Below are 27,460 nucleotides of genomic sequence, written 5' to 3'. Positions count from 1 at the left end.
CCTGAAAAAAATTCCAGAAATGCGTTTTGTTCCCCTTTAAAAACTAATAAAGTTTAATCTTATATTTTAATCATATGATGCATTTAATGCATACAGTTCACTTTGTCACATTATATATATATATATATATATATATTTATTTTTCTTTTATGAACCACTGCTTATAAAGGTCAAATGAAAATGTACCTTTTTATTTGTACAAAAATATTTAGGGAATTTCAATGCTTCGTTAGATATATTCCATGTGTGTACATCTCAGATAGTTTTGCGGAAATAGCTGTAGATCAAATATCAAACCCATGCTGCAGCAATATAATATTACTGGGGGAAAAAATCGGTCTGTGGTTCAGTAACCAAAAAAGCTTAGGAACCACATGGGGCGCTGATAATATGTTGTGACACGTCGTTTATTTTTATTTACATCAAGTAGAGGTGAGAAACATTTTGCTTCAGTGTTGATAGTGCTTTCTCAAAATAAGGTCTATATAAAAAGCTATTTTGCATTGTAGAAACCCGCATTATTGCAAGATAGATTCCTATCCTGCATGTAGATTACCCCACAGGTCCAGTGGAGGGCGGTGGAATTGAACAGCGTCGTCCGAGTTTGTAAGGTGAGAATCAACCTCCAAAACTGAACCATAAACATTACAGTTCAAACCCTAGTTGAGCATTCAACACCAAAACTTTGAACAGTTTAACCACTGGAGGGATCCATGTCATAACCTGTTGGCACCAGCATCAGCCCTGTGAAGATAAACAAACAGAAATTAGAGAAACAGGAGCGACAGGATTGAGAGAGACAGAAAACAATAAGAGAAACCAACATTTATTTCTATTATAATGTGTTCTTTGCTCCATGCACAATTAACAATTGACATGGTCTGCGATGACAATTCAAATGGGTGTCAGTGTAGCCAGTCTGTCTGATGCCTGTCTAAGGAAGACTCATATGTAATGGTCTTCTGAATAAATGCTGAGGCCCGTGGCTCCTCACCAGTAGATTTCTTCTTGTAGTAGATCAATCCCATTGCTACAGAGACCACCCCCAGCAGCAGTCCAAAAACACCGATAACTATCTCATTCCTTTCAGACTTAGGCATCGAGGGGTCTGCAACAACACAGGAAAAAACTACTGTTAATCAGTTGTTTCAACCTGGTCTCAGAGGACTGGTAACATTTCAGTAAAAGTCCAGAAAAAAAGGTAGGCTGTGTTTCAAACCCCAGTCCTCCAACTCCACAGACAAATGAGCTATCCTCTGCTCCAAACAGGAACCTCCTGTTAAATGAGCGCGAGTAGTGGGGTAACAACATCAATAAGTTACAAGTGATTTTCTTTTTAACCATAACACAAACTTTAATCCTAACCTTAACCCCAGTGCTGTGATACCTATAACCTTAACCCTAACCCAGACCTGGGCAAGATAAGATAAGGCCCCAGGCCGGATCCGGCCCGTTGAGTCATTCTATCCGTCCCGTGATATGTCCAAAACTTTAAAAATAATACAAAATAAAAAAGACTTGACGAGCTCTGCAGAGCTCTTTTGAGAGCGTGCGTGAGTTAAGGGAAAGTCCATACTTTTTAGATTATATTCGGTTAGTATGCCAGTATTTGTGACAGATTGGGGAAGTACTGTGCTACCTCGTCACCACAAAATTGTTGGGGGGAGGGCCGGCGAAGCCAACTCCCTGAAAATTATCTTGTGGCACTCCCAGTAATAAGTAAATAAGTACAGTAGTATCATACTGTCTGTTTAAAATACTTTTAAGTTGAAACAAGCTATTTGCGTTGCTATGACACGTATGGATCAGCACCACAATCCACTCACGTACGTTGTAAATTGTTCATAATATACGCAATTGATGCAATGTCTTCAAATGAGCGATATTCAAACTGAGTGATATTACTGCGTGACAAAATTATATAATGTCAAGAGGCTATACTGACACCCAGCAAATGTATAGCTCAGTGGTGTAGTGGTTAATGATGTTGATCTCATGTGGGAGCTGAAGGTTTGATTCTCTGGGAGGATGTCAGCGATCTTCATTTATTATTGCAGGCCAGCTGAACTAGGCTTGCCTGGTTTTTTGTTAAACAGTACAAATTGCGTCCAAAATACAAAATACAAGAGTCCAAATACAAAAAACTGTCACCCGATGCTAAAATTCAACAAGTCCAAGCATAGAACCAGCCTCACAGACGAACATCTTGCAGCAGTATCGCACACTGCTTCAACAGAAATGACTCCTCACTTCACCTCACACCGCCCATACGAGGCTCTCCTGTTCAAATTGAGTGAGTGGCCCTAGAAGTTGATTTCTTGGGTCTGGGCTGGCGTAATAGCTGTCGTTAAAAGCATGTAGGACAAAAAAGATACTGTATGAAGTTAATTAACAGGCAATAATACCAACATTTGCATTGAAATCTTGATTTCATAGACTTATGGCTGCCCTAAAAACTGTTGTTAACAATATACCTTATGTAATCTAGACTACTCTGTTAAATTGAAAGTTACATTTTAGGCAAATATGTTTTGCAACATTTCCGTTGAGTAATAACCTTGAAAAGGAATTTCTTAGGCTTTTGCCTGCCATAATAACAGTTGTTAACAGAGTATAATACAAAAACATTGTTAAAGTAAATTAAATGGTGTTGCATAGAATAGAAATATGCATAAATATAAGAAAACAGAGTTAGTTATGCTGTGTGTCTTTTAAGCATGTTGGTCAAAAAAGTAATTTGGCCCGCAATGTTCTCTGACATTTTCATGTGGCCCCCCAGTGAAAAATATTGCCCAACCCTACCCTATCCTGAACCCCAGTGCTGTGATACCTAACCCTAAACAAACTTTAACATAAAATGTTTTGTTTTTCTAACCTTACCCCAAACATTAACCCTAACCTTTACCCCAGTGCTGTGATATCTAACATTAACCCTAACCTTAACCCCAGTGCTGTGATATCTAACATTAACCCTAACCTTAACCCCAGTGCTGTGATATCTAACATTAACCCTTACCTTAACCCCAGTGCTGTTATATCTAACATTAACCCTAACCTTAACCCCAGTTCTGTTATATCTAACATTAACCCTAACCTTAACCCCAGTGCTGTGATATCTAACATTAACCCTAACCTTAACCCCAGTGCTGTGATACCTAACATTAACCCTAACCTTAACCCCAGTGCTGTGATATCTAACATTAACCCTAACCTTAACCCCAGTGCTGTGATATCTAACATTAACCCTAATCTTAACCCCAGTGCTGTGATATCTAACATTAACCCTAACCTTAACCCCAGTGCTGTGATATCTAACATTAACCCTAACCTTAACCCCAGTGCTGTTATATCTAACATTAACCCTAACCTTAACCCCAGTGCTGTGATATCTAACATTAACCCTAACCTTAACCCCAGTGCTGTGATACCTAACATTAACCCTAACCTTAACCCCAGTGCTGTGATATCTAACATTAACCCTAACCTTAACCCCAGTGCTGTTATATCTAACATTAATCCTAACCTTAACCCCAGTGCTGTGATATCTAACATTAACCCTAACCTTAACCCCAGTGCTGTGATATCTAACATTAACCCTAACCTTAACCCCAGTGCTGTGATATCTAACATTAACCCTAACCTTAACCCCAGTGCTGTGATATCTAACATTAACCCTAACCTTAACCCCAGTGCTGTGATACCTAACATTAACCCTAACCTTAACCCCAGTGCTGTGATATCTAACATTAACCCTAACCTTAACCCCAGTGCTGTGATATCTAACATTAAGCCTAACCTTAACCCCAGTGATGTGATACCTAACATTAACTGTAACGTTAAAATGCATTTATTACATGTTTTAGGGACCTTGGTAAGACCATTACTCGTCCACTGATGCCCATAAACCTTGTGTGGAGCAGTGGGTAGGGTGTGTGCCTTCAGACCTGAATGTTGCCAGTTCAAAACACATGTTGCTTATTGTGTGCAACATTTTCATACCGTTTGTAAAATATAATACGTTTGTCTGGTGTTTGTATCATTTTATACGTTTTAATGGCATTCGTAACATATTACACGTTGTAAGAGCATTTGTAAGATATGTTACGTTTTAGCCAATTCTTAATGTATTATACGTTTTGGTAGCACATTGTAATGTAAAATCCCTGCTGCAGTGTGTGCAAACCTGGTCAAGAACTACAGGAAACGTATGATCTCTGTAATTGCAAACAAACGTTTCTGTACCAAATATTAAGATCTGCTTTTCTGATGTATCAAATACTTATGTCATGCAATAAAATGCAATTTAATTTCTTAAAAATCATACAATGTGATTTTCTGGAGTTGAAAAGTACCTATGATCAAAATTACAGACCTCTACATGCTTTGTAAGTGGGAAAACCTGCAAAATCGGCAATGTATCAAATACTTGTTTTCCCCACTGTACTGTCTCTTTTCGCAATTTGCCATTAATTTATCTTGTGAGGAGTTTAAGAAACACTTTAAATTGATGTGTTTCTTTTACCCCTACCCTGGCTCGTCGTTTTGGTTACTGTGTATATCTCATCAGGACAAGTTGACATTTGTCAACAGTTTGCTTCAATTAGTTCTACATAAGATACACTATTAACTGATGAGACAAAACATTATAACCACTGTTGGTCCTCTGCCTGCTGCCAAAACAGTGCCAACCCACCAAGGCATGGTCTCTACAAGACCCCTGAAGGGGTCATCTGGTATCTGGCACCAAGACATTAGCAGCAGAGCTTTCAAGTCCTTCCAGTTGCGAGGGGGAGCTGCTGTGGATCGGACTTGTTGGTCTAGCACATCCCATAGACACTCAATCAGATTGAGATCTCCACCTACTCCATTGGTTTGTCGGCTTCCGACAGTGCAGCCTGGTGCCATCACTTCCCCAGGCAAACGTACACAGCCTTCCACCTGATGTAAAAGAAAACCATCAACTCGTCGGGCCAGGCAACCTTCTTCCACTGCTCCAAGGTCCAGTTCCAATGCTTGTTTGCCCATTGTAGGCACTTTTGACGCACTTTTGTTCGCTTACCGTCTAATCAACCCAGATCTTGACATGTGCCCCTTGTCAGGAGATGATCAACGTTTTTTGTTTCACCTGTGAGTGGTCAGAATGTTTTGGCTCATCAGTGTACTATTGCCTTGACCAAATGGTTGGATCTACACACTCTGGAACACGTGAATGTGTTAGGTTTTTGCTGTAAGACTCACACACACCATGCAATCAACATAAAGGTAAGGAGTCAGTGGAAAATCAAACGTTTACCCCAGTCATACAGCTGAGGCTCAGTGAGGGTGATGTGCTCCACCATACAGGTGATTATCTCTCCAGCTGTGGGCGTGTACTCCAGATATAAGTGGATCTGGTAGCTCCAGTCTCCATTGGACATTTCCTCAGTAGAGATCACATCAGAGGTCACTGCCCGTTTGTTCTTTAACCAGGTCATTATTATGGTTTTGGGGTAGAAGTCATAAGCGCTGCACACGAGCATGGCTGAGTGTCTAGTACCCGTCGGCTTCACTGACCTCAGACGGATGTGCGGCGTAACTGCAGAAGAGGGAAATAAAAACGATGACTAAAAACATAAGAATTGTAAATTATTTAGTTTGTTTTCAATTGACTGAATGCTAATTTATGCTGTTACCTAATATTTATAATCAGTGTAATAACTATCAGTTATCAGTGTAATAACTACTGCTCTTTGATATTTTCAATAATATGGAAGAAATTTGTATTTACGTGTATAATTTTGTAGGAAGTTGTACAATGGATCAGCGTGGGCCACACACAAAATGTCCTTTGCAGCTCTTTTTGCATCTTTGTGATAAGGATCTTTGTTAAATATGTTTGCAAGATCTGTTCCAGAGGGTGTGTATCCTATCCAATAATCCTTGGTGGTGTTGTAGAATAACATCTTCTTCTTGTTGAAATAATTTTCTTCAATATATTCAATGTCATATTTTTTTCTGAACCGACACCTGGCATGAAGTTCAGCAAAATTTCCGTCGGTGGGAAACACTGAAATGAAAACAGAAAGTGATTGAAAACAGACACTGTTATATAGTGAGATACTTATCAATCTTGAGTGTCTGAGTTCTGATCGTTAAGGATTGATACTGTACTCCCGCCTGTGTCAGTACTCCATTGATAATGAATTTTAAATAAAATGTCTGTTCTTACCCACTGCGTGCACAGAGAAAAGGAGAACCAGATGGAGGGAGAGGAATTTCAGCACAGACATGTTTACACCTCAGAGTTAAAACAGGTCTGTCTTCCTCAGAAATGAGGAAACTGAATGAGGAAAAAGCTAAGTAATTGGCAGCAAGTATAAAACTCGAACCACACCTCTGCAGGTGTTAAACGCTGTCATGTGTTTCCAGTAGGTGTTTACTATGAAACTCCAGGACACTGGAATTTTTTTCAATTCACTGGTTGCTCATAATGGTTCAAAGGTACATGGCTGAATAAGTTGGTGGCTACTTTGACTGCATCAGCATTTTTATAATTGCATCAGCATTTTCATTAAAACCCCTAAACTGGATTCATACCCTTTCTGTTATCTGTGCTCCTACCAGCACTGGGGAGCGAACACAAAAGATTAAGCAACACTAAATATACAGTCCTTAATTCCTCCATTACAGTTACCTAAGACCAAATCCCAATGTCAGAATCTTCATGGAAACTACATAAGTGGTTGGTGATTGAGGCACGTTGTTATGGCTTCTGAATAAAACATTGCTTACATGCTTTACATAGTTGGCACCCAGATGAAGTGTTCCTTGAACCCCACCATGTATATTCTACCTATCTACTTTGGTGTTAGAATAGATTAAATGTTTCTCATTGGTTTTTAATAAACAGTGAAGTATCATTGGTTCCTCCATTATGTACGTTTCCCCACAGTCTGAGGGAGTTTGTTAACAATACTCTCAAAAACACAGTTTAAAGATGAACTTTTCTGTTATTATTTTGATTTTAAGTGGAATTATTTGTTCCTTCGCTGATGGTAAGTCCTTTATTTTTATCCTTTTAAATTATTAAACAGAAATGTGCCTGTGTGGGTTAACAGGTGAAATATAACCTGCACTTTTGAGTTTCCTTAATATGCAATACCAGCCTTAGCATGTGTATGTCATTTGTCTAGATCATTGTTTTCCCCAGCTTTGACCTTAACTCCTTAGTCAGATATTCACTTGTTGACATTAGTTGCGCATTGTTCCATTGGCTCAAATGAAAGATAAACATAAAAATGCTGTGGGCTCGGCAAAAATATGTTTCTCGTCAACAAAGGAATAAATAATGAATTATCTCTATGGACTTTACTTATCACGCAGGGATTTAAATGTATCCCTCGCTATTAACACAGGTAATAAAAATAATGTTGTGATGAGAAATAGTTTGTATCTCAACCAGACGTTCCTTCATGTCATCTGCACTCACTACGATTGTCATGCCCTCTACTGGTTCCCTGCCGTCACTCAGCTCTCCGTCTTGCCGACATGTCCAAACACGCCCCTCATCACCTGAAATTGATCACCTGTGTTTAATTACCACCTGTACCTTGCTACCCTTTATATTCTGTTCTGTCCTTAGTTCCTTTGTGAGGTATTGTTTGTTTTGCGACTCTACTAGGCTTTTCCGTGTATTACTCCTAGGGCTGGTTTCACAGACACGGATGTGTCTCTGCCTAGCCCTTTGTGATCTTTTGCTCCCGCTGATTATTGCTCACCCGTGTACCATTTCAGCACATGCCTTAAAACCCGGTCTTTGGATTGGTGGATTGAGTGTGTTTATTATGAAACATAATAAACACACAGCGCTCCAACACTTGGAACCTCATCCCATGTCAGTGTATTCATGACAGGTTATGTATGTTGTGTAACATCTATTAAACATTTATTAAGTCAACCATTTAGAATCAGATAAGGGTACAGAGGTATGCTGGAGGTTTACCTAACATCGCTTTGTAGATAAAAACACACCAGTGCTGTTGTCTGGGGGTGGTCAGTGATGTCCAACCCACCAAATCATAAAGAATGCAGTGGTGAGTGAGGGACTTTGCATTTGTAATAAAACGTAGAGATGCGTGATGCACTGAATCAAGGCTCCGTGGGATAGAGGAGGCTGCATGCATATATAATATATCACCATAATCGATCACCGCTAGATAAAAGTAGCTTCCACAAGTTTTTTTGCATTAAAAGTAAAGCACGATTTATTTCTAAAATAAAAACTGATCTTCACTTTAAGCTTCCTAACTAGATTAGCAATATGAACACTGAATAAAAGCTCTATCCACATACCTTTCAATGGATTTACCATCAGACGTAAAAATGCAAAAATCACCAAGCAACTGTATGCAAGTTTTTGAAAATATCATAAACTTTGTTTTCTGAGAATGTTGTACCAATTTTACATTTAGAAGATAAATTTGTAATGACTGAAATGCAGTCTGAAGCTATTGCACCGTCTTTACTACAGAGGGAGTATGTGTATAAAGTGTCATCAGCATAAAAGTGTATTTTTTGTTGAATGTCCTTATCATTTATAAAAATAGAGAACAGAATAGGTCCCAAAATGGAACCCTGGGGGACTCCTTTAGCTATCGCAAGAAAATCTGATTTGTGGCCCTCTGCATGCACACACTGAGTCCGATCTAAAAAGTCCTTTCTAAACCATTTAACAGTGTTAGTACTGAAACCAAAATACACATGCCTTAAAGTTATCTTATGTTTATCTTTCATTTGAGCTTGGAATTATACACTACTAATGCTGACATGTGAATAACGGTCATAGATTTTCCCAAAGAAATACTGACAAGATTAATTTATTTGACATAGGATGTCTGTGTTTCTATTTCCATTTCAGTTGAACACGAAGTGATTGGTGCCGTTGGATGCTTTGAATCAGGTGATACTAAGGTGGTAGTGATGTTGGATGGAGATGAAATGTTCTTTAGTAACTACGAGAAGGAAATGGTGGAGACAAAGATGCCAGGTTCATTGTCGGGTATAGAAAGTCCATCAGTGCAGTATCAGTATGCTAAACTGAGTATACGGCGGTGCAAGGAGCGTCTGGAATGGGGAAGAAACGCAGTACCCAGTATACCACAAGTCAAAGGTAACCCATTTAATTTATTTGCATTAGCTTGTGAAAAACTACCAACCATTATACAGCATATCCCAAAATTGTTCACAGTTTTTGCCAACGAAAAACTAATAATAATGACTGAGAGAAAAATAACATCTCCACCTGTCAGGGAGGTCTCACAGTTGTTTAGTACAATTCCTAACAAAAACAAAGATAAGGATTCCTTCAAAACAAATCTGTTTTTTCAAAAGCAACAATAATGGGTAGATAATAAAAATATTTCCAAGGCGTTGAATATCCCCGGAGCACAGTAACTTAAATTATTAAAGGGATAGTATGTCCTACATTCATATTTTCAAGGTTTATTGAAAATAAACCGAAAATAAACCGATTTACTAATAGGAGCATGATTCAGATAAACAAGCTGTGCTGAAGAGAAAACACAACATGCTGCCAAATGAACAATATTCAATACAATTTCAATAAAAAATGTTGTGAAGATTTGGATGTATTAATGGTACTCTTGGGCCAACACGTCCTCAAGCATTCCCTTCATAGCGTCCGAGGCGTCTCCATGGTGCTTAGCCGTGGTAAGGGAATGGATACCTCAAAACACACCTACTGTGGCCAAGCGTTGTGGAAGTGCATCTCCCATTCATTTACGGTGACAATTTACCCTTGACAAACAATTGGTGCGGTGTGAAGCTGAGCTTTGGGATTCAGGCCATGGGACGTCAGTGTTCCTCAAAGCAAAAATTTAAATCTCCCACATTTTCCCAGTTTTGGTTGAGACTGATTAACTGAGACACAGTCATTCTGATTTAATTATTTTGAGGATATACATCTGGGCCATTAAACAACTGTCCAATTAAATTGGTCAATCCATGTTTGGTATATGCTGTCGTGATTTTTGAGAATGTTTCGCTGGTACATTGAATCATTTTGCAGTTTTTGTTACTGCTGCACCTGCAATTTCGCCACCAGCAAATTCGCCAGTTTCGAGCTTTTTTTGTTGCCTCAAACGTAACTGTGAAAGTGTTAATAGTCTCCTCGCTGATGAGAGTTTGGTTGTCCATCCTTGGAGTGCAACATAACCTTACTATTATTGGATTGGTTTGTTAATCATTGGTAATCACTTATTTTACTGTTACATTGCAAATGCTTATGACACCTTGTCCACAAGGGTTTGAACTATGCACACGTCTTTTGTTTCTGTTGTTTATGTGGCCCCCAGATGCCCCTAAGAGCTCCATTTACACCAGGAATGAGGTAGAGCTGGGAAAGAACAACACTCTTATCTGCTTTGTCAATGGTTTCTTCCCCCCGCCTATAAACGTCAACTGGACCAAGAATGGCAAGGATGTGACGGAGGAAGCTGCTCTCAGTAGCTACCGTCCTAATACAGATGGAACCTTCCATCAGTTCTCCACCCTGAGTTTTACTCCAAAGGACGGGGACCTCTACGCCTGCACTGTGAAGCACACTGCACTAGAAGAACACCAGACCAGAACCTGGGGTGGGTATACTCTTAAGTACTTATACGTTCAGATATTTTAGTGTGTGATTAATTATTGTTATCTTTCTGTCTAATCACTAATGGTTTACCCTAACTTATGGCATCTCTCTTCTTTTCCCACAGAGACTGAGGTCAGTGAGTCCAGGGGTGGTCCTGCTATATTTTGTGGCGTTGGCCTGACTCTGGGTCTGTTGGGGTTTTCTACTGGAACATTTCTCCTTATCAAAGGAAAGATGAAATTCTAAATTGATTTTGGTAGCCAACACACAGCTGTTAGTGATGTGTGGGTCACCTGCACCCGCCCGCCATTCCGTTGTTTCATGAAATCATCAGTACTAAACTAGTTTGGGGGAAAAAAAGGATGACTGTTTTCCTACTGGCAGTACCGGGGGAATAACATATTTCTATGTCTAGCAAAGAACAAACAGAACGTGCAAATTGAGTGCAGAGGATGGAGTGGTTGATGCAGGGTTTTACTGCATTAGTCTTCATTGTTTTCACCTGCTCCTTAGCCCCAACCTATATATGTCTGCTCTTGTGTTCAGTCAGGGTGGAAGCATTGTTTGTGTACTTGTCATTGGCCCAATCCCAATGTCCCCCCTGAACCCTCACAGACGTCACCTGGTAAATGATTGAGTGCAAGAGGCTGCAAGGGCTCAAAATGCTATAAATAGTAATGGGACAGCACTTAACCACTTAATCATGTTACCTTGACGATGCTGAAATAAGCTGCACACTATTGTGGGTTTGGGACTTTTTGTTTTACGTTTTTTACTTTCTTCACGGCCAAGGCACTTAATAGACCGACTGCCGGATTTATACGTCTTGCAGGCTCTAGACCTACAGAGTGGACAAGAGGTAATGTCAATAACAATCTATATTTGTCAATAATCACTGTACTATTTTTGGTCAAAACAGCATTGTTAAGCAAGAACTAAAATAAATAGTTGAATATACTAGGTGTAATAAGGTGATTACATTCCTCTGATTTCATGTGTTCCATGTGCTATCATAAATCCTTGTTAATGTAGTGCAGTTTACCTTATCTTATAAAGCGGGCTTTCCGGGATTTCTCTCTCGAATCTGGCCTTTCCCCGGTAATCCCGTCACAACGCTATGAACTGTGGGCAATTCCCTCCGGCAAAGTCTGCATAAATGCATAAATGTCTGTGAAAGAGCCCGGGCGCTCTTGACGATTTGACAGTGGGACAGCCATAAACCCTCACAGATTTAGCGAGAATGCGCTTCAAAGTCCGTGAGTGTGGACATTGAGATTGGACCAGTGTGTCAATTGTCCTGACCAATGATTTCAGTGAATAGGACACGCTGTAATGACAAGTTGTAATCTAACGTAAACAAGGCTTTAATACATGTTTATTCATGTATACTTATGCAGTGTTATCCATTATTCTGTGAAGTCTGGAAAACATAGTTTTATTTTAAATATGTTATATAAGTATCTGCTATTACACGAAAATAAATACAATTATGTATCTTTACATTTCACAATCCGTGCAGTAAAGTTTTATCAATCAACACAAATTCAAAATAAAAATTCCCAAGCTCATAAAAAAAAAAGATCCTGAAGACTTGTCAATAACAAAAATATTCTTAACTCACTTTGATATTCTTTAACAGCTGAGTTATTTTACTCATCAGAAAGTTAGGCTTTCAGAAGTTAAGGGAAAATTACTACATCAATTATCTCGTTGAGCTTTGAAATCCAAACAAACCGTTCAACCACTAGAGGGACCCATGTCATCACTTGTTCTCACCGGAATCAGCACTGTTCAGAGATGGATAGAGAAAATAGAACATTTTATTGTTGTTAAAATGTTAAAATTACAATTAACATATTATATTATTATGTAAAATGACCACGGTCTATGATATGGGTGCAGCTGGATTGCAGTATAGTAGTGTAGTGATGTCTGACGCCTGTCAACATATTTGTTGTTCTTGCTTGCTCTTCTGGGTTTTAGGTTGGATATCTTTACAGTTGTGCTCATAAGTTTGCATACCCTGTCAGAAATTGTGAAATTTTGACATTGATTTTGAAAATATGACTGATCATGCAAAAAAACTGCCTTTATTTAAGGATAGTGATCATATGAAGCCATTTGTTATCACATAGTTGTTTGGCTCCTTTTTAAATCACAATGATAACAGAAATCCCCCAAATGGCTCTGGTCAAAAGTTTACATACCCTTGAATGTTTGGCCTTGTTACAGAAACACAAGGTGACACACACAGGTGAAAATGGCAATTAAAGGTTAATTTCCCACACCTGTGGCTTTTTAAATTGCAATTAGTCTATCTGTATAAATAGTCAATTACTTTGTTAGCTCTCATGTGGATGCACTGAGAAGGCTAGATACTGAGCCATGGGGAGCAGAAAAGAACTGTTAAAAGACCTGGGTAAGGCAATTTAACTTTATAAAGATGGAAAAGGATAATAAAAGATATCCAAAGCCTTGCAAATGCCTGACAGTACTGTTCGATCACTTATTAAGAAGTGGAGAATTTGTGGATCTCTTGATACTAAGACAAGGTCAGGTAGACCAAGAAAGATTTCAGGCAAAACTGCAGGAAGAATTGTTTCGGGAGACAAAGAAAAACCCACAGGTAACCTCAGGAGAAATATAGGCTGCTCTGGAAAAAGACAGTATGGTTGTTTCAAGGAACAAAAGACGACAATACTTGAACAAATATTAGCTCCATGATCGAAAGAAGACTTTACTGCGCAAATGCCACAAAAAAGCTCAGTTACAACATGCCTGACAATACCTTGACACGCCTCAAAGCTTCTGGAACACTGTTATTTGGAGTGATGAGACCAAAATAGAGCTTTATGGTCACAACCATAAGCATTATGTTTGGAGAGGGGTCAACAAGACCAATAGTGAACAGAATACCATCCCCACTGTGAGGCATGGTGGTGGCTCACTGATGTTTTGGGAGTGTGTGAGCTCTAAAGGCATGGGGAATCTTGTGAAAATTGATGGCAAGATAAATGCAGCATGTTATCAGAAAATACTGGCAGACTATTTGCATTATTCTGAATGAAAGCTTTGCATGGGACGCTCTTAGACATTCCAGCATGACAATGACCTAAAGCACAAGACCAAGTTGACCCTCCAGTGGTTACAGCAGAAAAAGGTGAAGGTTCTGGAGTGGCCATCACAGTCTCCTGACCTTAATATCATCGAGCCACTCTGGGGAGATCTCAAACGTGCTGTTCATGCAAGACAACCAAAGACTTTGCATGACCTGGAGGCATTTTGCCAAGACGAATGGGCAGCTATACCATCTGCAAGAATTCAGGGCCTCATAGACAACTATTACAAAATAATCCATGCTGTCATTGATGCTAAAGGGGGAAATACACAGTATTCAGAACTAAGGGTATACAGACTTTTGAACTGGGGTCAGTTCATTTTTTTTCTTTGTTGCCATGTGTTTTATGATTGTGCCATTCTGTTCTGACCTACAGTTGTGTTTTGCCTAATCACTCATGTTTCCTTTACACTACATATATTACCAATTCTCCATGGGTATGCAAACTTTTGAGCACAGCTTGTAAAAACACTGTGTGACTGCTGATGTAAAAGGGGCCTTATAGAATAAATGTGATTATTTAATAAATATCCATTCTACATCAGTCTGTTGAGACATGCAGCTCCTCACCAGTAGAATTCTTCCTGTTGTAGATCAGTCCAGCTGCTATAAAGACCAACCCCAACAGTAGTCCAGATATTCCAATCACAATTTTATTCATTTCAGACTTGGGCATCGAGGGGTCTGAAATAACACAAGCATCCAACCCTGTAACCACTCTGTCAATTTCAATAAGGGGCAGGTTCTGTGTTGAGATTAATTATCTTTAACCTGCCATTATTTAGAATAGTAAACAATAGGAAATAAAGTGAGATTATTGAATTGAGAAACCACCTCCTCTTTTGAATGAAACCATTTTTCTTTGGTGATTATGTCATGGTCGAAGGTAGGCAGGACATGATGTGCAGAGCGAGAGTAGGGAAAAATTATTTTATTAACCACAAAAATGACATAAGAAGTGGCAAACCGAAGCACTACCGCCATAAAGAATCTACCACAAACTAAAGGATTGGAAGGCAACTTAAGTTGGGTCCCCAATTAGAGGCAACGTGGGGCAGCTGTCTCTAATTAGGGACATTCAAAAGGCTGAGCACAGAGATGCCTATAGGCACCCTAGCCAGGACTGACAACCTTTCTTACACCTGTAAATCCTTCTCAGATCACAGAGTGCAGGTTTTGAAGGCTCCATTTGAGATGGGGCCAAGGTCTCACAACACTTTGAACCCAAAATGTATACATAAAACCTACTCTCTATGCACTTGGGGAGATCTGAAAGGCCTTGAAAGGTATAGGTAATACAGTAATAGTTCCACCTTGCCTTCAGGCTTGGTGTATTCACCATATTTCTTGCAATCAAATCCTCTCCAATGTCCATAAGTGCATAGGCTTTAGGCCTTAAGAGTTGATATTGCATTGGGCTCATCTTACCCCAGTCATGTAGCTGAGGCTCAGGGAGGCTGTAATGCTCCACCATACAGGTGATTATCTCTCCAGCTGTGGGTGTGTACTCCAGGTATGAGTGGATCTGGTAGCTCCAGTCCCCATTGGACATTTCCTCTATGGAGGTCACATCTGAGTTCACCTTCTGTCCGTTCCTCAACCATGTTATCATGATGGTTTTAGGATAGAAATCATAAGCGCTGCACACAAGCATGGCTGAGTGTCTATTACTGGAGTGCTCCACTGACTTCAGTCTGACATTTGGCTTAACTGCACAAGAGGGCAATGAATCAGTGAGGAAGGAATTCAAATAAAAATAAAATAATATTTTAAACTATTTATTAGTAGTAATTTATAGTTATTTAATATACACTGAACAAAATTATAAACGCAACACTTGTTTTTGCCCCTCACAGGTGTGGCATATCAAGATGCTGATTAGACAGCATGATTATTGCAAAGGTGTGCCTTAGGCTGGCCACAATAAAAGCCACTCTAAAATGTGCAGTTCCATCCCACAGCACAATGCCACAGATGTCGCAAGTTTTGAGGGAGCGTGCAATTGGCATGCTGACTGCAGGAATGTCCACCAGAGCTGTTGCCCATGAATTGAATGTGAATTTCTCTACCATAAGACGTCTCCAAAGGCGCTTCAGAGAATTTGGCAGTACATCCAATTGGCCTCACACCCGCAGACCACGTGTAACCACGCCAGCCCAGCATCTTCATCTCCAAGATCGTCTGAGACCAGCCACCCGGACAGCTGCTGCAACAAGAATTTCTGCACAAACTGTCAGAAACCGTCTCAGGGAAGCTCAACTGCATCCTTGTCGTCCTCATCGGGGTCTCGACCTGACTGCAGTTCAACGTCGTAATCGACTTGAGTGGGCAAATTCTCACATTCGATGGCGTCTGGCACTTTGGAGAGGTGCTCTCTTCACTAATTATCCCGGTTTTCACTGTATAGGGCAGATGGCAGACTTGTATGGCGTTGTGTGGGTGAGCGGTTTGCTGATGTCAATGTTGTGGATCGAGTGGCCCATAGTGGCGGTAGGGTTATGGTATGGGCAAGCTCAACTGCATCCTTGTCGTCCTCATCGGGGTCTCGACCTGACTGCAGTTCAACGTCGTAATCGACTTGAGTGGGCAAATTCTCACATTCGATGGCGTCTGGCACTTTGGAGAGGTGCTCTCTTCACTAATTATCCCGGTTTTCACTGTATAGGGCAGATGGCAGACTTGTATGGCGTTGTGTGGGTGAGCGGTTTGCTGATGTCAATGTTGTGGATCGAGTGGCCCATAGTGGCGGTGGGGTTATGGTATGGGCAGGCGTGTGTTATGGACAACGAACACAGGTGCATTTTATTGATGGCATTTTGAATGCTCAGAGATACGGTGACGAGATCCTGAGGCGCATTGTTGTGCCATTCATCCACGACCATCACCTCATGTTGCAGCATGATAATGCACGGCCCCATGTTGCAAGGTTCTCTAAACAATTCCTGGAAACTGAAAACATCCCAGTTCTTGCATGGCCATCATACTCACCGGACATGTTGAGCATGTTTGAGATGCTCTGGATCGGCATATACGACAGCGTGTTCCAGGTCCTGCCAATATCCAGCAACTTCGCACAGCCATTGAAGAGGAGTGTACCAAAATTCCACAGGCCACAATCAACAACCTGATCAACTCTATGCGAAGGAGATGTGTTGCACTGCGTGAGGCAAATGGTAGTCACACCAGATACTGACAGATTTTCGGACCCCCCCCGGAACTCCCCAATACAGTGAAACGGCACATTTTAGAGTGGCCTTTTATTGTGGCCAGCCTAAGGCACACCTGTGCAATAATCATGCTGTCTAATCAGCATCTTGATATGACACACCTGTGAGGTGGATTGATTATTTTAGCAAAGGTGAAGTGCTCACTAAGACAGGTTTGTGAACAATATTTGAGATAAATAGGCCTTTTGTGTACATAGAGAAAGTCTTAGATCTTTGAATTCAGCTCATGATAAATGGGGTCAAAAACAAGTGTTGTGTTTATAATTTTAAGTGTATATTCTTATGTAAGCTTAAACATTAATTTAACATTTAACCTAATATATAGTTATGTACTATGGTGTAATTTCAACAGTAAGATTGTAAATTCAACAATATATCAAGTGTAAAGTGAAATAAATCAAATAAGGTATTTTTTTCAAATTGTATCAGTAATTTGTATTTACCTGTATTATTCTTTAGGGTCTCATAAAGTGCTTTAGCATTTACCAAACACAAAACATCCTTTATGGCTCTTCTTGAGAAATGGTCATTAGGATCGTTGTTAAAATAACTAGCAAGAATATTTTTACTGCTTGTGTCTCCTTTCCAGATACCCGTGGAGCCGTTGTACCATAGCAACACCTCCTTGTTGAAATAAATTTCTTCAGTATATTCTATTTCATCTACATTTCTGAAATGACATCTAGCGTTATGTTCGGCAAAAACTCCATCTGAGGAATGAACTGAAAATAGGAGATAGAAGAGAAAGCATAGAAAGTAATTAAAAAGTGAGGTTCCGATTATTTTGTTTATGAGAGACAATGTTTTTTTTTTCTTTTTGCTACAATATACAGTTGTGAGTTTGAGAAATAGCTCTTCAAATATAGTCCAATCTTCATCTATGCCCTAAAAATACACTGCTCAAAAAAAGTGCTCAGTTACACACTGGGTCTCGATGAATGGAATATATTAAAGATCAAAATCTTTACTGTACATTGAGTAATTAATTGAGAACAAAATGACATAACAATGGTCAATAAAAAGCAAGATCAGTGGATTCAAACTCACACCGAAAATCTAAGTAAACCACAGAAATCAGGCTGTTCCAACTTGTGTAAATTTCATCACAGCAACTCATAATGTGACTCAGTAGTGTGTAGAGAGATCAATTGCCTGTGGCCACCACCTGCAAAACCATTCCCTTTTTGTGGGTTGTCTTGCTGTTGCCTCTCCAGTGCACCTGTTGTCACTTTCATTTGCACCAGAACAGATGACATAGATTCACAATCGCTTATGCTTCCTAACTGGACAGATTGATTTCCCTGGAGTTTAATTGACAGGGTGTTATACTGTAATGATTACATGTTCCCTTAATGTTTTGGAGCAGTGTAGATGAATACAGTGTGGTTTAACAAAGAACACGCACAAATTTATGCTGTATACTTTTACATGGCTTTCTTGAACTTGAACATAAACAGCGTAGGCTCGAAAAAGTATGTGAACCTCAGGATAATTACTTAATCCAAAGGAATTGAAATCAGGCGTAAGTGTTCCAATGTCCATCGAGGTGTGGGTTAGAGGTGCTCTTTAATAAAAACAGAGTTTGTATTCAGAGATCTGTTGAAGTGGAATATGGAGACCACAGAAGAGTTATTTAGGGTCCAAATAATAGAAGAGGCTACAAAAGCTGCTTTCTTGCCTCTGGGACTGGACAGCTTGGAATCATTATATGAATGAATTCAAAGGAATTCAGGAAATTCTGCAGGTGAATACCAGGGTAACAGTCCGTCATGTGATGATTAAATTATGTTGGGTTATGCAGTGTGACAGTTACCCTAAAAACAAAAAGGAAATCTACATAAGATTGGCTTATACAGAAGAACATTTGCATTTTGGAATGGCCAAGTTAGAGACTCAACTGACCTGACCTGAACTCTAATGAAATGCTATGGCATGATTTGAAGCAAGCCGTTCATGCAAGGAGTCCCAAGAATATAAATGAACTGAAACAGTACAGTAAGGAGGAATGTTCCAAAATACTTCCAGTTGTGAAGGTTTGATCAACAGCTACAGATAATGTTTGCTTGAGATTGTTGCTGCGAAAGCAGGTTCCACCAGTTACTTAACATCATTGTTCACATACTTTTTCCTGCTATGTTTTTCATTACATCACACTGTTACCTATTATTATGAATTATATTAAGATCAGACTGAATTTAACATACATTTATTCAGGTATGCAGGTAATTCAAAAGGGTTCACAAACTTTTTCTTTACAGCTGTCATTTTATTTTGAATCATACAGGATTGGTACTGTTCTCCTATTTATATAACTACTCCAATGATAAAATAACTTGGATTTGAACATTACCTTTAATACATAATAATCAATAAAGATATTATTTGTTATAATTAGTTTGTCCATACTCACCCACACAAAAGAAGAGGAGATGGAGGGACAAAAAATATAGCACACACATGTTTACATCTTAGAGTGAAAACAGGTCTGTTTGAAATGAGGAAACAGATTTTTAAAAATCTCAACAGACACTGGCATCAATTTAAAACTCCAACCACTCATATGCACCTGTTACACAGCATCATATGTTTCCAGCAGGTGCAAATGTGTACAATTCAGCTACGAGACAAAGGCTTTTGTGACAAATTCACTGACTGTACAATATTGCGGAATAGCTAATGTTAACAGGTTGGCTAGCTTGTTGGCTAACATAACTGAATACAATAAATGGCGTCATACGTTTCCAGACGGTAAAACTGTTTACAGTTAATTTCTGGAAAATGGGTTTTGTGCCTTATTCACTGGTTGTCCAATGTGGCTAAATACCAAACATTGCCAGGCTGGTTAGCTTACTGGTTGATGACTGGTTAGTGGACGACTGCTGTTATCAATACTAATATTTGATATCTGGTTAGACTTTTTCTCTGTCCCAAACTGCTCTCTTCTCCTCCATCGTATCGTCTCTCCCATCTCTAAAATCCTTTTCACTTGGGTTTCTACTTTTCCACCATACTCTTCTCACTTTCCAAGTCCTCTGACTCCCACTGCCCTCTTTCCTCCTGCCCGGCTCGGCTTTCCCTTCCTGCTCCATAGCTAAATTACTCACTGTGTGCTACCAACAGTAAGCTCCAGGCAGCTAAGCGACAATGTATAAAAACAAAACTTTTTAATGAATCCCTCCTTGCCTCCTTGCCACCTCTTCCTTCCACCTGCTACTAAATCACCCAAAATGTTTTTCCTCTGACCCCATAATGAAACCCATATCTTCTACAAGACCATGGTGCTTACCTACAAAGCAATAAGAGGAACTTCTCCACCCTAACTTTAGGCAATGCTCAAACCTTACATGCCTACACAGGCTCTTTGTTTTGCCGCCTCTTGTTTTGTCGAGTTCTTGACAATCCCACCACTTCGGGAAGGCAGTTCCCAATCCATGCAGTCGAAATTATTTGCAGTGGCTTTTAAACCTTTTTTCAGGCAATTATAAAATAATAAGGGTGTTCTTAAAATGTACAGTACTCCTATTATTGGTGGTGGTGGAGGCAGTAAACAATTTCTTACGTATTAATAATATTGGTGTGCTGTCCCCAAACTCTTATTCTCAAGCATTGATATCCAAAACCTACAATATCAGGGCACAGTTGTCACTCAAGCCTTTTTAGTAGGATATGTACAACCACACATCTGTCAAATGTATCAACTATTTGGGAAAGCTTCATGGTAAGAAATATATTAATAGGTAATTATTCGTACACCAAGGGTAGTTTCTATATATGGTTTTCTTGGAACCCAGAGACATAATTAGATGCAAAATTAGCTCAAGTTCGAATGCCAATAAATTTAGATCACTTTGAAAGTTGCACTCAAAAAAGTATGTTTGTAAAGAATAGTTAAACTTATTTTTGCTTTGTGAAATGTTTCAAATGCTGCACTATTTATCCTTTTTAGAGCTTTTTTCATATATGAAAATAGTTTTGTTAAAACATCTGTAATGTGTATACTCTGTTATTAAAAGAAATATGCTTTGACCATTAAATATGCTTTGACCATGACCTTGGTGAGATTAAGCTGAAAACAGTATTTCAGACTTAAACACTAAAAGAAACTGCACTAAAGCACTGTTGAGGACAGTGATATTTATTCATGGTCTTGTAGTATACTGATAGAACTTGTTCTGTCTTCAATCTCTGACTTACTCTGAGCTCCCCACAGAAATGCAGATATATTTAATATGCACAGAGACACCACATTGTTTGTTTTGATATGGGACTGACCTTCACCTGTAGCGCAATTCATCTTCCTCTCAACCCTTCACTGTTTATTATGCCCTGTCCACACCGTATATGTTTTAAGAGTTCAAAAGGTTTAGGTTACTCAGTGACCGTATAGTGACCCCATGATGTACACAGTATACTATCCGCTTCTCATTTGCCTCGTGTTTAATGTGGAATAAATCTAGTTGGAATCCAACACCTTTTAGAATCTAGACTGACACCATGAGGTTTTCTCTGATTAACTTGTTCAGCCTTATCTATCAGTTCTTTTTGAGTTTCAGTTAAGGATTAGAATTATGTATGGTATGTTTAGGGTGTGGGGTATTTCATGTAATCTTGTCTCCATGGAAACCTGGAACACCTCCCATTCGAAGTAGGTTTCTCTGCAGAGTCTTAACTAAGTATAGTTTTTGGCATCATCTAATTTTTGGGATTAACAATACTGTGAAGAGTGACTGCAAAAGGAGGCAAGATTGACAGGAACTGTCAGTCTGCCATTGTAAAACCATTTCCAGTAACTTAATTAGCTAATTTGTTAGATTCTGTCCAAGTTTGATCCATGAACAAAATAAATGCAACCGGAAGTCAGGGGAGAGCCATCTTTATTCAGCATGAGGCTATGATGTTGACCTTCCATTTCTCATTTCAATCTCTCTCCAATGATTACAAAGTGGACACAGTATTTATGCCCCAGCACATCCCCACCAATATCTGTCTGTCTTCCAATCACATACGTGTATTCTACATCCTAACCTTACATGGCCTAATAGTGTCCCCTCTTAAGTTTCTTGGCTCCACAGCTTATCAGGTTGTGTGAGGCCCCTCAGTAGTAGACACCAACTGCTTGTGATACGGTACCTCATATAGCACAAGATAACAAACCACTCCTCTAACAAGAGAATAGAACTAAAATACATGCATATCATCAGGTAAAGACAGGTTTCCTCACAATGGTATGTGCCAACCTACGGTCCATGGGTCTATTCATAGAGTCTATGACAGTCAGATGGAAAAACTCCTATCAGGAGGTATGGACAGGATGTGTGGAAACCATCAGAAATGGGGCAACGCATTTCCTACCTAGTGTCCTTTGTACAGAGATCATTAATACTCTCATACATTGTGTAATTCAGCTCCTTTTCATGCCCAATATCTATCAAATGACATATCTGAGCTAGCACACTAATGATTGAACTGAACACAAAGTCTACCCCCTTTAAAATGTTGCGCTGGTCAAGGAAACTGTCCCACTGAAAATGATAAACACCATCACATTATATTACAATAGGCTATGACACCATAGTAGATAACTGCGCCAATACTGAGGGGGTGATTTTTAGTCAGTGAATATTTGGTTGGTAACATGGTTACTTGAAAATGGAAAAAGCTGTGCTTTATCACATAACTAATTCAACATGTTCAATTGTCAGATCACCCACTATCATTCATTTTAACTAGCCATGTTTTGGCAGTTTAACGCTTAATAGGCTGAATATTGCACTGTTTGAGGGTGGTTCCTACTCAGGGCATTCTAAGGAGTGCTGTTGGTTTATTGGATAGCTACAGTAAGATTGCTGGATCATCCACCCAATTTAAGATTGGTTTTGCATGCATAATGTTAAGGTTATAGGTTTGCTGAAACACCCTGTAAATCAAAAGAAATTCCTGTTCTGCCTGTCTGTGTATAAAAATATTTAAAGCAAGGTTTTCGTTTGGTAAGGAGGAAAGTTCCAGTGGCCACACCCAGTAGCCCCAGAGTCAGGCAGACCCCACAGAAGATAGTAGGTCCAGCACTGAATTCACTGACCTCAGGCTCTGGGGACAAGAAGACAGATGCCATTACCTAAGGCTAGGTTCACAAGTTAGATGAAATGAGAGATTAGACAGAATCACACAATTAATGGTAAAGCTATTCAGAAATTATACTAACCCCAGGACCTGGTTTTGGGTTCCTCCAGGGCTGTGTGCTCTACAGTGCAGGCGTAGATGTCCCCCTCCAGTGGGGTGAAACTCAAAGTGGAGAACAGGTGGAAGGTTCCGTCTTTATTGGGATGATATCTACTGAGAGACGCTCCCCCAGTCACCTCCATGCCATTCTTGGTCCAGTTGACTTTGATAGCCGGTGGGAAGAAATTATAAAAAAAGCAGATAAGAGTGTTGTTCACTCCCAGCTCCACCTCATTTCTTGTGTAGATGGTGCTCTCGGGGGCATCTGGGTGACACACCAAAACCCAAAAAATAACAAGAGACTTAGAGAAGGACAATGCAGGATCTGGTGTCATATTCAGTAGGGATGCATCAATACATCAAAAAGAAACATTATTTGCCAATACCAATCGACGACGTTCATATTCCCTAATCGGCTGATACGGATGTTTTGTCATTTCTGTACCTGTTTACTCTGTCATAAATGTAAAAAAGAATTGCTTCTGGTGATGCTTCTAATTTCAACAAATGCAAATTCAATAATGCAAAAGTTATCTTTCTATATATTTAAATAACAAAACACTCTAAAAGACATTGGATAATGAATGGAAAATGTATAAATTCTCTTTCTGTAATTGTAGATCATGCAATGCCTGGATATACAGAACCAGTCAAAGGTTTGGACACATGTAAGTTTCACAAACTGTAGTTAGGTATTTGATAGTATAGCCGATGGGCTTCCTGGCTGCTGCACACCTTTAAGTCCTTATCAGACGTGATTGTATTTGTTTTCATGTCATATGCTTGACTCATGTCTGTTCTCTTCCGTGGCACCGAAGTGACAGACCAAAAAGGAGCTCCCATCACTGTTTTGCCTCTTGTCTCAGTTGCATTGTTTATTGTCCCCTACAGTGGCAGTGAACTGACTGGCTGAAAGGAAATATTTGGATATGATTATACCTTTTGTTCCCTGAGGGAGGGAATGAGGTGCCAATCCTTTTGGGATGCATGCCGTTTGAGTTGCAGTGACAAACAGTGCTGAAATCAATTAGTGCAAGATTTTCTCTGAGTACATATGGCACAGGAGGTGGGGTTCCTGTCTGCTGAGCATCTGCTGGGCCTTATCAGGCTTGTATTGTATTTGTTGTCATTGTTACTCATGCACAACTGGTCTTTTCCCAGTGCTTAATTAATGCCAGATCCAGACGGACCTGGATCCAGGACCTCCGGATCCAGATCCGGGACATGGTGACTCTTATCCAGTACCTATTGGGACATACACATGATTTGACACATAATGTTTTCTGTCTGAATAAGTGCACAACATGACAGCTTTACTAACAATGTGATACATGTGATACAAGCGATACATGTGCTTAAACAAGTCTGGACCGATGCACTGGTGGTGAAATGTGAGCCCCACTTGAACCTTCAGGTTGAGACCTGCAAAGACGTGCTGTTTTTCTAATCTACTCAGTTGGAGAAAAGGACATTTTTCAAAAAACTCCTCTCTGCTTTTCGATACCTTATTCCTGTTCTCGTTCCTTCCAAAGATTTATACGATCCGCCATCACTTTGTGATCCAGGACCTCTAAATTTTCAAATTAAGCACTATCTTAATTTACTGTTTAGACATCGATGTAGGGTATTATCTCACAAAAGGAACTGATGGGTTTATCCGAGCGCTGGAGCGCGAGGATTGAGATACCGTGACGTTCTGGGAGCTTCTATTCATTGAGGATGAATATTAAATGCATGTACAGACATGGCATAAATGTCCCCCTGGAGACTGCCGGATAAGACATCGATGCAATGATTATCTCAAAAAGGAACTGACGGGTTCATCCGAGCGCTGGAGTTCAAGGACTGAGATCCCGGGGTGGAGAGTGGTTAGAGAATTGTAACAATCTGACAGTTTTTTGTATATTCTTCTTTTCATTGTAAAACATTGAGTTGCTTCTATGTATGAATTGTGCTATATAAATGAACTTACTTGCTTGCTTTTCTTTTCTTCTTTGATATGTCTTGGAAAATTAAGCATAATATAAACAAGCCCTACAAAAGAAAACATAGGTGGACACTGAGGATGTGAGGGGAGTAATTCACCACAACAAAAATGTCCTCATGGTGGTGGTTTGTGAGAAATGCGCTCTGGCAGTCATCAGTCTCTCAACCCTTCTTTGCCGAGCTGTCTGTTGCCTTCCTAGACCATCTTGCTGGGGTCAAACAGCTGTGAGGGCAGCATGGCTTGGGGACACGAGCTTTCAGCCCTCCGTTGCAGCCATTCTTCTCCTTTTCGGCTCCAGATAGTTCCCCCGACACATGGCCTTTAGCAGCATCTGTTCTGTCTCTTCCCACAGCCTGCTCATCAAGAACCTTCAGTTGACATGATCTTGATGAGTTACAGCTGAGTAGATGTGGGGCTGCCTCTGGAAGGTTCCAGAACTTGCCAGCCTTCTTTTGGGGCATTGGTGTGATGTTAATGAAGAAGATAGAATAAAGCATATGGTGGTGTGAAAGCACCCTATGTCATGAGTTCATACAGTAACAAATTATACATTCTAACGGCCTACGTAAAACTTTGCTGCCTTGCCAGGCAATGGTGAAAAAGCTACGAGGGACGGAACGGAGGGTTGCCCATGAAGTCCCTCAGAGCCCTGCCCGAGGAGTCTACTGAAACCAGCCACCAGATTTACATCGACCTCTGCTAGAGTGTTTGTGAGGAACTCCATTTCAAATAACATCTTTATCTAATGCGCTTCATATTATAATTAGAATTGTCCTGTGTTTATATGGAAATCTAACAAATGGCACCTCATAACGAGGACGCGCGTGGAGGACGCGCGCCACCCCTCGCGACGTGGTGTTCGGTGCGCGTCATCGCCGGCCTTCTAGCCACGCCGCTCCTCCTCCCACCGCACTGTCATGTTTTGTTATCGCACGCACCTGGTGTCCATTCCCTCATTAGATCGCATATATAAGTTCCTGTGTTTCTGGGTGTCTTTGTGTGGTATTGTTCTATGTCCTTTGACTGTACTGGAGTATACGGATGCACGCTTGGTTTGCGCGCTTGTGCGCAAATGTATGTCAATAAATAATTTGTTGTACCTTTGACTTGTGGTATGCTGGGTGTTGCCAGTTCTCCCCATGCAATGCGCTCCTTGCACCACATTTCACTCAATTGAGCGTAGGCATTCACTATTGAAAAAGGTATGTGTATATCCGCTGGTGTAGGTAACAACATCACTGGCTCGTCTTTCTGGAAGTCGGTATAGCCAACTTCATCACCATCCACCATCACCACCAACTCAGGATGGCTAGGCTCAAAGCACGTTAAGGTAGCAAACAATTCATGATCTGAAATGACAACAAAAATACAGACATTTCAAATTTGGTCTGTATTTCATAGGGAAAATAATCTATTGAAATGACATACAACACTAAAGCTAAAAGGCTGGTCAACTACAGCCTAAAAAATAAGGGGATAACAAAAATCAAGGTATTACCTTGAGCCGAGGTGCAAACTGTTCCACTTAGAATCAATATAATCACAAAGATGTTCATCCTCATGCTCTCTTTCACGAAGTCACCTCTGTGTTTGAGAGAGTACTGTAAACTGTTGTACTTCACTAATTATTATGAAGAACCAATAAGAAACATTAAATCTGTTCTGACAACACAGTAGGTAGGTAGAAAAGAAGTCGTTGCCCTTTTCGAAAACACTTCCTTCACCAGCTCGAAGTCACTGAATGTAAACTATGTAAGCTATTTTTATTTGGCAGACATTACTTCGAGGTAACTGGGTCATACGGAGTGCTAAAGCCATAGCTCACAATCATGTCAGATATACAGTTGTGCTCAAATGTTCGCATACCCTTGGAGAATTGTTAATAGATACCATTTGTAAAGAAAACATGAGTGTATTTTATTTCTTATGAGATTCACACTTAACTGTAGGTCATAACAGAATGGCACAATCATAAAACAAAACATGGCAACAAAGAAAAAAAACGAACTGATCCCTGTTCAAAAGTCTGCATACCCTTAATTCTTAATTTTGTGTATTACCCACTTTAGCATCAATGACAGCATGCAGTCTTTTGTAATAGTTGTCTATGAGGCCCCGAATTCTTTCCGGTGGTTTAGCTGCCCATTCATCTTGGCAAAATGCTTTCAGGTCAAGCATGAACCGCACGTTTGAGATCTCCCTAGAGTGGCTCGATGATATTAAATTTAGGAGACTGTGATGGGCGCTCCACAACCTTCACCTTTTTCTGCTGTAAC

General features: G+C 39.9%; 4 protein-coding genes across 8 annotated transcripts; 1 reads left to right on the top strand and 3 right to left on the bottom strand.

The window, feature by feature from the left end:
- Positions 1-252: 252 nt before the first annotated feature.
- LOC105018933 (H-2 class II histocompatibility antigen, E-S beta chain-like) lies at positions 253-6,297 on the bottom strand. Of its 2 annotated transcripts, XM_010884748.3 has the most exons (5): positions 6,209-6,297; positions 5,768-6,046; positions 5,294-5,575; positions 995-1,108; positions 253-744 (listed from the first exon to the last, which is right to left on the bottom strand). In XM_010884748.3, the coding sequence occupies exons 1-5, from the start codon at positions 6,267-6,269 to the stop codon at positions 695-697; spliced, it is 786 nt and encodes a 261-aa protein (XP_010883050.2). In that variant the 5' UTR covers positions 6,270-6,297; the 3' UTR covers positions 253-694. The 2 variants fall into 2 exon arrangements, 1 of the variants encoding a protein (XP_010883050.2); XR_004574880.1 differs by lacking the exons at positions 253-744; positions 995-1,108 and adding an exon at positions 4,396-4,938 and having other exon boundaries at positions 5,060-5,575.
- A 679-nt stretch (positions 6,298-6,976) lies between these two features.
- On the top strand, positions 6,977-10,893 carry LOC105018952 (rano class II histocompatibility antigen, B alpha chain-like). The gene is made up of 4 exons (XM_034288768.1): positions 6,977-7,034; positions 8,897-9,148; positions 10,353-10,634; positions 10,758-10,893. Exons 1-4 carry the CDS (start codon positions 6,977-6,979, stop codon positions 10,877-10,879), a joined length of 714 nt encoding a protein of 237 aa, XP_034144659.1. The 3' UTR covers positions 10,880-10,893.
- Positions 10,894-10,908: 15 nt separating this feature from the next.
- On the bottom strand, positions 10,909-19,662 carry LOC105018934 (H-2 class II histocompatibility antigen, E-S beta chain-like). Of its 3 annotated transcripts, XR_002195665.2 has the most exons (6): positions 19,389-19,655; positions 17,422-17,700; positions 15,180-15,461; positions 14,322-14,435; positions 11,676-12,420; positions 10,909-11,474 (listed from the first exon to the last, which is right to left on the bottom strand). XR_002195665.2 is itself a non-coding variant. In NM_001303777.1 (5 exon segments), coding segments are annotated over 5 exon segments (774 nt in total). In that variant the 5' UTR covers positions 19,438-19,465; the 3' UTR covers positions 11,984-12,370.
- Positions 19,663-22,336: 2,674 nt separating this feature from the next.
- On the bottom strand, positions 22,337-27,050 carry LOC105018935 (H-2 class II histocompatibility antigen, A-U alpha chain). Of its 2 annotated transcripts, none has more exons than XM_010884752.3 (4): positions 26,683-27,050; positions 26,285-26,533; positions 23,181-23,462; positions 22,337-23,065 (listed from the first exon to the last, which is right to left on the bottom strand). In XM_010884752.3, exons 1-4 carry the CDS (start codon positions 26,744-26,746, stop codon positions 22,875-22,877), a joined length of 786 nt encoding a protein of 261 aa, XP_010883054.2. In that variant the 5' UTR covers positions 26,747-27,050; the 3' UTR covers positions 22,337-22,874. The 2 variants fall into 2 exon arrangements, with proteins under 2 accessions (XP_010883054.2, XP_010883055.1); XM_010884753.3 differs by having other exon boundaries at positions 23,181-23,360.
- Positions 27,051-27,460: the final 410 nt, after the last annotated feature.

This window comes from Esox lucius, chromosome 20 (genome assembly GCF_011004845.1).
Source record: "Esox lucius isolate fEsoLuc1 chromosome 20, fEsoLuc1.pri, whole genome shotgun sequence".
In the NCBI taxonomy this organism is placed as follows: domain Eukaryota; kingdom Metazoa; phylum Chordata; class Actinopteri; order Esociformes; family Esocidae; genus Esox; species Esox lucius.
Note: the sequence above shows the minus strand (reverse complement) of the source record. Positions and strands in the feature narration are given on the sequence as shown.